Genomic DNA, 14,070 nt, shown 5'->3' with positions numbered 1-14,070 from the left:
CTCTGGACAAGTTCTTTTATTTATAAATTAAGTCACAGGACCCAGAAGGATATCACCCCACACCCCAACATCAACCCCAGATCATCCTATGCCAGGTAAAGGTGCTTCCTGACATTGAGCAAGAGACAGATGAGAATATCCTCTAAGATAAACATCAGGAGACCCTTTCTACCAACCGTTACCAACGTTAATTAAAAGACAGCAGAGAACCATCTACAAGATCATCCCCAGGGGATCCTTTCACTATTATCCCTTTGACTAACACAATGAATTGATGGCTGAGAACACCTCCCCCCCGTTTGTGTCCTGGGGATCCCTTTCCTCCTTTGGCCATGACAATGAAGAGTTAGCCAAGAACATCTTCACACCATCTCCAGGAGATCCATTTTATTGTTATACTTCTTTACCAACAGTATGAAGAGGTAGCGCAAAACACTTACCTATGTCATCCCCAGGGGATAGCTTCCACTCTTCCTTCCTTGAATATTACAGACCATGGAGAGTCAAATACACCTCCCCTCACATCCCCACATCACTACCAGTGGATCACTTCCATTGCTATCTCTTTAACCAACACAGCAAATGAGCCAGCATTTAACAGATATGCTATAGGCAATTCCCTATACCCCAACACTCTGTATCCCAAATAGAGACATCGAATAATCCTCCCTCCCAAGGCCATGCTTAATGGGCACATCATTTCTCCCCATGTGGACACCTCTAATTTTATTGCCCATCTCTGCAGTTTTCAACCTTCCACAACCTTCCAATTCTCAATGGGATAGGAACTTTCAAGTAAAGGCATTATCTTTTAAAAACTCACAAGGCATTCACCTTAGCTGCTACAGGTCCTGGCTGGGTCCCTACATTCTGGCTTTCATGTCCTCATTTTACCTGTCTTCCTCTTGACAGTTTAAACCAAGATATGCTACAAATTGTGAGTTGTCATCTATCTGGAGATCAGGGGGAAATGGTGGGGGATCACACATGGAAGAGAAGAGACCATTATCTAAATCCAATAGGAGGTCCCTCTGATGGGAAGTAAGGGGATCTCAGCTGCACCATTGTCAGATGCTCCTCCTGATGCCTGGGCCAAGATCTCTGGCAATGGAGCACATGAGATCTAAACTATCTCCTCTTCCAATCCAAAGTCCTTCATGGTAAGTTTGCTCTGCCTAGTATCTGTGTGTGTCCTGGTCCCCATAGAAGAAGCCAGTAAGCTAAGAAACAAAATTGTCAGGTCCTATCAACATTTCCTTAGCAATTCTCCTCTCATGAATAAAACTCAAGCTTAGATAGATACTCAGCCCTTCAGGACTAGATGACAGTTACCCTCTTATTTGTCTCCTTCCCTTCCGTCTTGTTCCTTCATGCATAGCCTCCCCAGTCAAGATTGCTCCCCCAACATTTCTGTCAGCCATTCATGGCCCCCACAGACTCCCTATCCCTTTTTCTGGCATTCAGTGATTCCAATAATTAACCTACCCTTAATTATCCACCAGACCTTAAAACACACTGGAGTTTGCATTTGGACTGGTGTCTTCCCTGTCCACGTAGCATGCAGGTTCAGTTTTAGAACTCTGTATTAAGTCACTAGGTGATAGGTATTGAGGAGAATGACAAATATCCTCCTCTCTGCCCACACAAAATTTATAATCTAGGAGGAAGAACACATATTCCAATAGTAACAGGCAAAATGGGCCAAGAATTTAAAAGGGAAACAATACACAGAGACTATCTAATGCAATCCCTCCCTGGAAAAGTAAGGAAACAATCCTGAGGTTAAATGACCAGCCTGAGGCAAGCTATCATTTGAAGCCAGGTTTTCTGATGGTAAATACTGTGTTCTCATCAAGTACACAGGAGTGCTCAAGTGCTAAGAACTATGAGAAAGGAAAAGACACTTTCAGTTGGGGGAAGAGAGTGGAAAGACCTAGGCCAGCATCTTTGTCCAGACAACACTCTACCAAGTTGGACCAGCTTACTAACCTATCTCCAGCAACTCCATCCTGCAGAGATCCCCATGCCCTGACCCACTGTGAGCACCTGTGTGTACCCTACAATGAGGCTGAGCATTCTTTACAGCACTGTTTTAGTTCAGGACACTGGAATAAGGAGTCATCCAAGTGGAGCAGTTTGAGATGTTAACAAGTCTTTTTGTTCCTCCAGATCTCCCATAGCCACCAAGTTCTTAGCCCTTTAAAATGTGACCCTACTGAAAGTGAATGCATGGAAGAGAACCAATTTCAAACAACAAATAACCTTATTCAAGATAGTTGTGCCGTCTTATGTTATCTTGTGGTGCTTTACTCTTTTCTTACTACTATTCAGTTGTAGAATCTTGGTCCAAATACTGGCCATACTTTTTACATCTGCGTTGAAGAAATCCTGAAGGGCCTATTATTATAAGTTCTTTTCCCCTTGACCGCAGCTGTATTACACATGTATTTTCTAAAGAGACCAATTTCACTTCTTGAACATATCAATTCCTCTCTCTGGTCCTGACCTTCCTCATCTGTAAAGTAAGGGTGTTGAAAGTGATCTGCAAGGTGTTTTTAGGCTGTAAATGCCAGGACCCTATGAAACTTCCTTTTGGGGAGATGGGCAACATGGTGACCCAAATGGTCATTTTTCCATTCTGTATCCTGTCCTACAAGGTCAGAAGCCAATCCTGTTTTAGTTATTTTATTATCTGCCTCAAAGCCTAGCACCTGGACTACCAAACAAGAGCCGTGTTGGGGTGACGTCAGGAATGGTCATTTGTAGGTTGTAAAGCACCTCTGAAAACATGAGGGATGAGACACAGGTCAGAAGGTGTGAGGTTTTGGCCAGGGGGTGCAAGGGAAGGGAGAAAGGACATAAAGAGGGGAGAGAACACACACTCAAGAAAAAAAGTCCTTGGTTTGGTTGTTTCATGGATGCAAGAATTGTCTTTAACAAGATCCTCAAGTGCTTGAGGCAAAGGACAGCAAATGTCCTTCTTGCATCCTACCTCCTAATCCCCCAGACAATGTGAACAACAGTTCACATTGATGGAAGGTGATCAAAACACTCAATTACTACAGATTCGTAATTTCACTACTAGAAAACTAGATGAATAATTTAGTGACAAGATTTTCACAATCTATTCACACAAGTAGAAAGTAGATCTACAATAATCAATAGGTGACCCTCAAGTTGTCAAAGACTTTTTGACTGATTGACACCATATCTATTATCTCATTAAAACTCCCACCAAAGGACAGCCAGTCTGGTGAAAGAGCCCAAGATGCCCACTCCCCAAATAGAAACCAACGCTTCCAACTCAGTAGCCTGGGCTAGGAGACATCAACGCTGCTTCTTCCAGCCAAAGTGCCCAGGAAATAGCATCCTTGTTGCCCACTGCCTTATGCCACAGGCTTTCCTAGAAGCAGAGATGGTCCATAATGGCTCTTGCCCACCCCTGATCTCCAGCAAAGCCCCAGGGAGCTGAAAGCAAGGAGCTGACAGACAGAAACCCAAAAGAAGATCCATTTGGCTTCTACCTATTACAGGTCCTAACTCCTACATTGGGTGCACAAACAGGCTTAAGGACAGGTAGGTCCCATTAGTCAAACCACTTCATACACATGGTTCCCATCAACACCCACATGAACCAACACATACTCTGGGGACCAGACTTTGGACATTCTACCCGCCCATGTCCCATGCTGGCAGGAGAAACCAAAGACAGGGGAGGTGGTGGTCAAGTCTTCTCTTAGGTATGATTTAAACAGGCCAAGTGATTGCTGTAGTTGGGTTATTTCCCTTGAAGAGCAGCTGTTTGGTTGTGGAATGTGGAACCCCACCACCCACAAAAACCTCTGGGTCTGGGCTAGGTTTTCCCCAGGTAGTTGATCATTTCTTCTCCAAGGTCCTAAGGAGGAATTATGTTGGCTGTGTTATCCTATCCTGGGTATGGGAGAAGTCACAGTCGCTCACAGTGGCCTCAGGAATCTGTCCCACTGCTCCCACTTTTCTATGTCTTCAGCACCTCCCTAGCAGGGTGCTGTCTTCCATCTGGATACCAAGGAGAGCCCAGAGATGGTCTGGGAACCTTCTGAACCAGAGAGCACATGGGAATTCACCCACGGCCACCCTACAGCCAGGAGACAGACAGGGCTAGTCAGGGAAGTGGAGGTCCCTGTGCAGAGGGTGGAGGACACAGTCTCTTGCTATACTCGCTGGCCCAGCCACTTCTATTGTTACAGAAGATAGAAGCCTTTCTTCAGTACAACCATTGGGGTCCTGAAGTGATTTGTCCAGACTTGACATGACTTTCAAAGGGAGAATGAGGCCACATTGCCAGGACAATGAAGGCATGAAGCTGCCAACATTGCTATAGGGGAGAAGATCCTCCTTCTCTGTCCCTCTTGAGGGTCTCCTCTCTTCAAGTCACAGAGGCAGAGATCTGCTGCCTTCGGTCCTTCCAGTGGAAAGCCCCAGGTCTATGCGGCATTTCCTGTCGGTCCTCGGCATGCTGGGGACCACACAGTAAGTGATTCCATGACAATGATGTTATTGAATCGATACTGGCACATCTTGGAAGCCAGCTCCATCCAGAAGTGGAGCCCCCTTGGATATCTGGTGGGCTCTTTTCATAAGAAAGAACACAATGTCTTCAAGCTGTGGGGGTCAGGGAGGAAGGAGCTGCTCCATCCCAGCTGCGAACTTTCCCCACTCCCTTTTGGCTTGGAAGCTGTCCAGGAGGCCCTTCTGAGCTCTGCCCCTCCTTCCCATTGTCACCTCAGCTCTGTCCCCCTTGCAGTTTCCTGTAAATTGGCTGGCACTGTAGGATGTACTTGTTTCACTTTGGGAGAACAGAACCAGATGCTACCACAGTGAATACTGGAAGCCAAATGATCCAGATGTGACAGTTCCTGGAGTAGACCATTAAGATGGTAACACATTGGCTTTTTTTGTGTTTAAAATAGATTTGTTCAAAAGGCATTTTCTGTCCATTTACACCTAATCTGAAAACTTCAGGTAAACACTTTTTTCCTCTTTCTACCTCCCCCCCATTATTTTCACAATTTTTCTTTGTTAAGTCCAAACATAATTTGAAATGAGGTAGGTAATTTCTATTTATTCCCCCCCTTAGTCCTTTTTTGTGACTGGCTAAGAAATGTGTCAATTTGAAAAACAGTCCAAATGGAGCTGGAGATAACACATCTGGAGGGTGTGGGTCAACTCTAGACAAGGAGTTTCAGTTGGTTATTTTCTCAATCTCATCCAAATCATCGGTGTCCAATCTCTCTATCTTCTTATCTGCAAAGACAATAAACCAGAGAGAATCAAAATAGGGCCGCCTTGGAGAGGCTAGTTCAGCTATGACTGGAACATGAGGACAATCTACAAAACTCTGCTTTGCCATCAAGAAATAAACAAGTACTGACAAAGAGGGCTCCTTGCTCATTGGACCGATAAAGCCTTAAGGTAACTGAGCCTGGCATCAAATATCATGTGGCACCCTGGACATTCCTGTGTGAGAGTTTAGGCCCAGGGACAACAGAGTGGATCCTGCTCTTCTCTCCCATGCCTATTTCCCTAACAAGGAGGGAGATGGCAGATGAGGGACCCAGGCCCTTACTAAGAGCCCTGGGCTACCCCACTTAACAGCCAATGGGCCACAGAGGGCAGATGCTCTGGGACACTCACTGAAATGTTCTTGGATCTTATTGAGAACGTTCATGCTGTGCTTGCTGTCCACCATGTTCACGGCCAGGCCTCGCTTGCCAAAGCGCCCCGTGCGCCCAATCCGATGGAGGTAGGTCTCATTGTCTGGATTCCCATCCTTGTCCACTGGCAGGTCAAAGTTGATAACCACAGACACCTGTTCTACATCAATACCTACAGGGCAGGAAGATGGAGGGGAGATGGGGAAAGCAGACAAAAACACACTGATACCAACAGCCAAATCTATCAGAGTCTAGCACCAGCAGCTGCTACCCACACAACAGGATGGGGGCCCTAGGGGTAGAAAACAGGACGACCTGAATGGACACTGCTCAAAGGATCAGACCCACCCAAAATGAATCTCTGCTTTGAAGGAGTCCAAGAGTCCTCCCAAACCCAGCTGGAGAAAGGTCTAGATGAGAGGCAGTTCCACTTCAAACTGCCTGATGCCATCAATCTGCCACAGCCACATCCTGGAGCCACTGAAGCAAATGAGTAGCCAACATGAGCCTGGCTCTGGGAGCTGAGCAAGTTCTCCTCTCCTACAGCCTGAGATCAGGAGAACTCCAGGGCATGCAAGAACAGACTATTCCCCAGACAAAGCAGCATGGAGACCACCTGGAGGCACAGATGTCACCCTGGTAGCCTGGGGAAATGGCCACATGCTCAGCAGTGCCATGGAGGGCAACCCAATGCCCAGGAGACCATTTCTGCCAAGGCAGAGGGAGCTGCTGATAGAGGCCAGAAAGAGCATCACAGCCTCCCTCCTGCTCCTTCCTAAGCCCCCAGGTATCCCCGTGGGGCAGCCTCTCCTCACCTCGAGCACACACATTGGTGGTCACCAACACTTTCTCCTTGCCCTCCCGGAAACGCTCAATCACAGCAGCTCTCTGTTCCACCATCATCTCGCCACTCAGGAGCGCGACCTGGTGGCCTTCTTTGGATAGTTCAGCTGCCAGCCAACCAGCTGTTTTGCGGGTCTGGAAGAAAAAGACTGATCAAATGAAGAGACTAGAAAGTGGTTTCAATTGTTAGCTTAAATGAAGACTTCATCCTCCCATTAAAGAGCTAAGAGTCAAGTTTCTGAAACCTTTCAAGAAGTTTCCCCATTTTTCTCACTGGGGCACTTAGGACCTTTTCCTCAAGGACACGCTGAAAGAATGAGGGAAGCCCTCCAGGACACTGGCTAGATCCTCTTTGGAGGACTGACAGGAAACCCAAAGAGGAACTGCATAGCCTGAGCAAGTATGGATGGCTCCTGCTGCACTGGGCAATGGGACAACCACATTAAGGAGACCTGGACTTCATGCAAGCCTGAGGCTTTGTAATATTAACCCAAGTACTATTCATGACAAAGACCAGTCAGGTTGCGCTGTTCCTGCTTCTGCTCAAAATGTCTCTCCCCCCAGCCCCCTTCCGGGTCAGTGATACCCCTGGGGGCTGGCTAATGGCCCCTGGAACCTTCCTTCCTTTCTGTCCTCATCAGCTACACTTATTTGGTAACTCAATGAATCTCCAGCTAAACCATTTTTTCCTACTTGGGGTTACCCCTGCACCCTGCCCGGTGCTACTCACATGACAGAAGATCACAGCTTGTGCAATGGTGATGGCCCCGTACAGATTACAGAGGGCCTGGAACTTCTCATCCCTGTCACTGCACAAAACGTAATACTGCTTAATGGTATCTAAAGTTTCCTCTTCTCGCTTCAGTTTGATGATGTTGGGGTCTGGGACAACTCTCTGAGCAAACCTCCACACGGAATCCTCGAAGGTGGCAGAGAAAAGCAGCATCTGACAATCCTTAGGCAGCATCCTAAAAGGCAAGCCCATGTGCACCAATCAGAATTTTGAACTGGAAGGTTACAGAATGCACTGCCTTCCTAGGTCAATGAAGGGCCCTGAGGCTTGAGGATATACCCTCCATCACCCTGTACCTAGAAACATGGAACAGGACAGAATGAGAGGAAATGGAGTATCAACAAGCCACTTCAATGTCTATGGACCTATGGCTGTAAATAATGACAAACTGGTTTCAAGGGAACACAAAGCCCATCACCCCCTCTCCAGGGCATGGTCAAGCTGTTGCCAGCAGCACCTTTTACCCAAGCACCCACCCAGGGAAGATTCTCCTCCTCCTCCTGCTATGATAGCACATGCTCCAGAATGGTCAGTTGGGAGGGGAAGGGCTGACAGAGTGGGCAGCCTGAGCTGTCAGTTGCAGGGGACAAATCATCAAAGAAGTGAACCTCTGGGCCAGACAGGATAAACCAATCCCTGCATTGCTATGGAATCCTTCTATTGTGGTGACAGTCCTAAAGCCACCACCACACAGACTGAGATGGGGTCAAGAGTCCCTCATTCTGTCACTATGTCTTCAGCAGCTATCACAGCTAAGACACTGCCAAGGAAGACAAGCTGCAGTCTGTAGTGCCATGCAGGGAACTGCTCTGGCCTCCCTCAGTAAGGGGCCCTCCTCTTGGATCAACAGCACAGTTTTCAGCTTCAAGGCCCTAGGCCAGAGAAGGAAGCTTGGGAGGAGAGCTGGTTTCCTCTGGGAAGATTCCCTGCCCCACCCCCGCGGCACCTTGTACCTCTGGATGCGGATGCTCTGATCCTGATGGCCTTGGGTAGCAATCATCACATCAGCTTCGTCCAGAACAAACACCTTGATCTTTTTGGGGTCAATGAATTTCAGCTTGGAGCACCAATCCAGAACGGTGCCAGGGGTGCCAATTACAATCTGCTCACTGATCTTCTGACCTCTTTCCACTGTTGAAGCAAAACCAGCTCAGCATGAGATTGCTTGGGGTCAAAGAGTTTCTGAGCTTCTCATCTGCCTCATCCCCCTGGTCCCACAGAATGATCATAGGACCCCAGAAGGAGCCCAGGCAAAGAGAAGACAAAGGAAAACCCACTGATGGGAAGCCTAGAGTTTCGTGCTGGCTTTTAAATCCACAGACAGAAACCTAAGAGGCAAAACTGCCCTGTGGCTCCTCCTTTGGCCTCCAGAGCCAGCCTCCACATGCTGGCACTTCATTCTTGGCAGGTACTCCTCACCCTCCTCTTTACCACCACCATCCCACCTGAGGCCCTGGCTACTTCCTGTCAGACATGCCTCCAACCCCCTGGGCACACTGCTTCCACACTCAGCTTTCCATGTCCCTTGCCAGACTGTCAATTCTGACAGCAATGAAGAGTTTGTAAGAGGTTCAGCCATTCTGAAAAGCAATCTGGAGTTATGCTGCTTGAGGGAAAAATGGACTCAAGTGGCCCCAAGTTCCACTGCCAGGCAGATGCTCCAAGGAACCCCCAAAAAACCAAGAGGCTCCATGTGCACCAAGACTGACAGGAACACATCTGGTCCTAGCACAGACCTAGAAAGAAAGCCCTTCCTGCATGTGTGCTGACACTCGGGCCTACTCTGCTGTCTGGTCCTGGACCTTCCCTCAGTTGCCTGCACAAGCCTTCTACCAGGCCAGGCTAGCTCCCATGGATGACACTCTTCTGGGAGCCTCCAGCCTCCATTCTGCTGTCAGCTCTGTTCCTCTGAGACCCCAAAACCTCGGCCCAGGCCAGCTACCTCCATTCCCCACTCCCACCGCTCAGGTTTTTAGCTCCCAATGAGGGACTGTCTTCCCCCCCATTCCAACAGAAGCTCTGTGGGGACAAGAGCTTTCTTTTGCTTGTAGTTGTGTTCCCAAAGCTCAGCTCAGGGCTTGGCATGTACTAGGGAACAGGAGCGTAAGAGGACATTACTGGGTTGTAAGAAACACTGAAAACTTGCAAAGAATTCAGAGCAGCAGAGTAAACAAAGGAAAAACAGAAAACACCAAAATAGCCAACCTAAATAGAAAGAACCCAAAATCCAAAATTAAATTTAAAATCTAGGGGCAATGACCCAGCTTGGCGCCAAGGAAATGCATCTCCCTGGGTCCTTTTGGGAGGTAAGAGATAACAGGTGTGGGAGGTAAGAGATAACAGGTGTGGAGTATCACATATCCTATTAGACATGGCTGATGTCTTGATTGGTGACACATTCCCTGCCTTTAGGGAACTTATGTCTTCCTTTAGAACATAAGATGGACAAGAGAAAATCTCTCTGGGAGATAGCAGTTTTGTGAGCTCCAAAGCTCAGCCTTGAAAGAAATGAGGGATTCTATAGAGTGGAGATTAGGAAGGAGAGCGCCAGATCAAAGGCACCAAGGGTTGGAGAGTGGTGCTGGAGACAGCATGGTGTCTGATGTGCAGAATGCAAGGAAGACAGGGATGGATACAAAGAAGGGCAAGGGAGAAAGGCACCAAATGCTGAAGAGCTTTAAATGCCCTGGATCTTAGCGCTAACAAGAAACCAATGGCGTTTACTGAGCAAGAGCACAGGCAACAGAGATTACAATTTGTGGCATCATTAGAATAGGGAACTTCAGGGGCAGCTAGGTGGCACAGTGAATAGAGTACTGGCCCTGGATTCAGGAGGACCTGAGTTCGAGTCTTGCCTCAGACACTTGACACTTACTAGCTGTGTGACCCTGGTCAAGTCACTTAACCCTCACTGCCCCACAAAAAAACAAAACAACAACAACAAAGAATAGGGAACTTTAGGTAGGGAAACTCCTTCTACCAATCCTGGGGGCACCTTCCCTTCAAATGTTAAATGACTTGCCCAGGGTCATGCAGCCAGTGGAGTCTTCCTGGTTTCCAGACTGGTTTTCTATCCACTATGTCATGTGCCTCTCTGGCAGGAAGGTAAAATAACAAAAAAAAAGAAAGCAAGAATTAAAAAAAAACACAAGAAAGAACAATCTGCCACAGCTTCCTTCTGTCTCCTATAGCAACTGCAGGTCTGCTCTCCAAGTGCTGCCTCTCTGACCTGTCATTTCTTTGGCCTAAAATGCCCTTCTCCTTCCTGCCTGTCCAGACAAATCCTACCCAACTTTCCAGAACTAGCTCAGGTATTACCTTTCTCAATTAATATTTCCTGACCACTTCAGCCAAGATTCTTTTTGAAGAAAACAACTAGAGTCTGATTGTCCTTTGTGGGCCAAAGAACCAGGGCATTACTTTGTGCAGCTGTTAAACTGAGGAGAGGGATTTGAAGCAAACAGCATTTTACAGTATTCCCCAAACTTTTGGAAACAAACTTTTTTGAACAATCCTGGAAGTTTCTGTGTCTAGCCTCATAACATTCTAACACCTGCTCAAAAAGTAAAAATAAGCAATAAAAATGTCAATTCCTACTCCACTGAAGAGCACTGCCTCAGTTACTGACAACACTTTGAATGTTTCACAAGCCCCTTCCAGAGGATTTCTGAGTGTTTCTTTTCTTTCATCCAAAGTGCAAGTCACTCCAGACTGACGGCCTCTTTTCAAGACTGACATTTGTGGGTCTCACCAGCATCTGCGTCCAATGTCCCTCAATTCAAACCATCCCCCCCCCCCCCCTCAATCTAGTAGCCTTTAGGAAAGAGACTCACACTTGTTGCCTCGAACAGCATAGGCCAGCTTAAGGTCTGGATAAAATTTGCCCATCTGCTCAATCACCTTTCCCGTCTGAAGAGCCAGCTCATAAGTGGGTGAGAGGCACAAACACTGAAAAGGAAAAAGCAAAGGATACTTGAGGCCTTTCTGGGCATGGCCACTAGGAAGGAAGCTTCCTACTGTTTAGTACAAAGCAGAACTGAAATACCTGTTTCCAGGAGCTGGGGCACACGGGGACAGAGGGATTTTTACTTTTCCATAACCCCAGCAACATATGCAATGAAGGGCAAGGGACAGATTCCCCCCTGCCCCCCACCCTCATCTTTCAATTACAATACTCCTCATGGACATCTTTTGGCTGTCCCATAGTGGCTGGCAACCTCAGCATTATGGTGCCTCTGCACAGGTGCCCTGACTTGGGCAAATGCTGCTTTTCAGAGATGGACCCAGGTGTAGCTAGACAAACTAAAGCCTTTCTAATATGATCAAAGCTTGGGCCTCAAAGAACTGCTCAAATCTGCTGGAACAAAGAAGGCCTTGAGATTCCAGTTGGAAGCTCCCCCTTCCCTCCAAGGCCTTGCTAGCTTTTCATTGGCTCTCCAATGGTGCACCAGGCAGGGGACCCTCACCCACCCACCCTTACCTGGGGGTATCTGTTCAGTGGTTCCACGTGGCTGAGCATAGCCAGGACAAAGGCCGCTGTTTTACCGGTACCAGACTGAGACTGGGCAATCAGGTTCTGTGGGCTGTACCAGGACAGAGCAGCAATCTCAAAAATCAAGTTTGTTTTCAAAATGCCTGACAGCCTAAGTTCATGGACTGATGTGAAGGTAAGTTTAAATACCAACTCTGGAGCAAAATTACTTTTCTTTCTTTTTTAGTTTTTTCCTCATAAACTTAGACAAATGATCAAACAGAAAAAAATGGGAAATAAAATCTTACATGAACCCCCCAATATCTAACACAGTTAGAACAAATGAATGGACAACAAATAAAAATACCCAAGTTCTTATGTCCCTTCTCAGGTCTGTCTGAAGTTGTTACCTTTGGCTTTCTCTTCAACACAAAAACTAGGATTCTCTCTATAATTCCGGTCTTCTGATCGACTTTGTATTATTTCATGTCAATCTGGAGCTACAATATTCTAACCCATCAATTAACCATAATTTATTCAGTCATTCTCCAGCTATTGGCATAGATATTTTCCAGTTGTGTGGGTTTAAAAAATTTTTGTGCAGCTAGGTCCTTTTTTTAGTTTTGTTTTTTTGTTGTTGTTTGTTTTGCTTTTTACAAATATGGCCCTAGTAATAGAATTGTGGGGACAAGACCTATGAGCACCTTTGGACTTCTTGTTGTATATAATGCAAGGCTGCTTTCCAAAATCTTTACATCCCTCTAATCCCCTGCTAGATCTTATTGACTTACCCACATTCGTGACTGTGGAATAAGTCTGCTTTTTGGTACTCCTTCAGTTACAGACTTTAAATCCTATATGTTGTCTCTGAATCATTACAGTTTCATGTAATGTGACTATGTTTAGAGCTTCTCTTTTCCTAGTTGTTTCTATCCATGTCTATTAGTTCTTGCTTACTACTTTCCTCAACTCTATAATATATGCACTCATTCTTCTCCATTGTTAAATTTATCATGTAATTATAATGAGGTGTTAACATTTCCTACTTCTTCATTAGGAAATAGCAAGAAGCCATTTTTTCTTGCAAGACTGAGGTATTTCTCTGTGTTTTACTACAGAATGATGGGTGGGTATATATTTAAAACTGATACTTTAAATTTAAATATCCTTTCTTTGAAATATACTTAAATGTTTCTGGATGAAATGTGTTTCTTATAAATAGCATATTGATGAATTGTTTTAAACTCATTTCTTTGTTGTTTGTCATTTTAGTAGAGTTTAGACCATTAATTTTCAAGTGTGTATTTTTCACACTGTGATTCTTGTGATTAAGCCAATATTACCTCAGTGAGCCTATTCTAAAGAAGACTCTTCTGCATTTTATTACTACCACGGCAGATTCTTTCCCCTGGAGTTTCCCTTTATCAATGAAACTCCCATGGAGCTGTGCTTTGGGATTCCCCTGCCCTAGCTCCCTCTCTCCTTTCATTTTCTGTCTTTTTTTTCCATTTCTCTGAAAACTTCTGAAACATCTGGTGACTTAGCCAATATGCTATTCTGAGGGTTCTTCTTTTTGTTAGCAATGGATTTTTCTGTGTTTGAGCAGGAGGAACTACTTGAAATACCTAATTGGGAGTGAGAGTTCTGACTGTTCTCCCAAGACATCTTTCAAATATTTCTGTCTCATCCCTTGCACCCTTCAAGCACAGAGCTCTGTCTGTTAGATGACCCAGCCTGTGATTTTGTTGACAGTACATTTGGCTCTCATCCTCTATGGCTTGGGCCAGCTCCCAGAACTGTCCTGGATGCCTGGCTTTTCTTCCCTGTTGTGACAGTGTCAGAACTCAGGTGTCTGGTCACATTCAGTGCTGGGTTCTACTTGTGTGTTACTGCTGCCTAGTTCACCAATTCAAGAAAGCTTTCTTTGAAAATTTCTTAAACTGTCATTTTAGTTCTCTACATTCTAGAACTGGTGTATAGGAGCCACCAGTGATCCTGAGATGCTGCCTCTCTACTTCCTATGCCATGATCTGCATCTCTACCACAGATCTCAGATTCCTGGATTGCACTCTAACTAGCCCCTATTTCTATAACAGATACTCATAGTTTCATTAATAGTGTAGGTTTTTCTTTTGTTTTGTTTTGTTTTTTTTAGTGAGGCGATTGGGGTTAAGTGACTTGCCCAGGGTCACACAGCTAGTAAGTGTTAAGTGTCTGAGGCCAGATTTGAACTCAGGTACTCCTGACCCCAGGGCCGGTGCTCTATC

General features: G+C 46.0%; 1 protein-coding gene across 1 annotated transcript in view; it reads right to left on the bottom strand.

The window, feature by feature from the left end:
* Positions 1-372: 372 nt before the first annotated feature.
* LOC122739900 (ATP-dependent RNA helicase DDX19B-like) overlaps positions 373-14,070 on the bottom strand; it is a 31,764-nt gene continuing 18,066 nt past the window's right edge. The window contains exons 6-12 of the mRNA XM_043981626.1: positions 11,813-11,915; positions 11,166-11,280; positions 8,286-8,463; positions 7,270-7,507; positions 6,512-6,674; positions 5,677-5,868; positions 373-5,286 (exon numbers count right to left, since the gene is read on the bottom strand). Of these exons, the coding sequence (XP_043837561.1) occupies positions 5,225-5,286; positions 5,677-5,868; positions 6,512-6,674; positions 7,270-7,507; positions 8,286-8,463; positions 11,166-11,280; positions 11,813-11,915 (1,051 nt within the window). The 3' untranslated portion in view covers positions 373-5,224. The remainder of the gene's footprint in view (positions 5,287-5,676; positions 5,869-6,511; positions 6,675-7,269; positions 7,508-8,285; positions 8,464-11,165; positions 11,281-11,812; positions 11,916-14,070) is intronic.

Source organism: Dromiciops gliroides, chromosome 2 (genome assembly GCF_019393635.1).
Source record: "Dromiciops gliroides isolate mDroGli1 chromosome 2, mDroGli1.pri, whole genome shotgun sequence".
In the NCBI taxonomy this organism is placed as follows: domain Eukaryota; kingdom Metazoa; phylum Chordata; class Mammalia; order Microbiotheria; family Microbiotheriidae; genus Dromiciops; species Dromiciops gliroides.
Note: the sequence above shows the minus strand (reverse complement) of the source record. Positions and strands in the feature narration are given on the sequence as shown.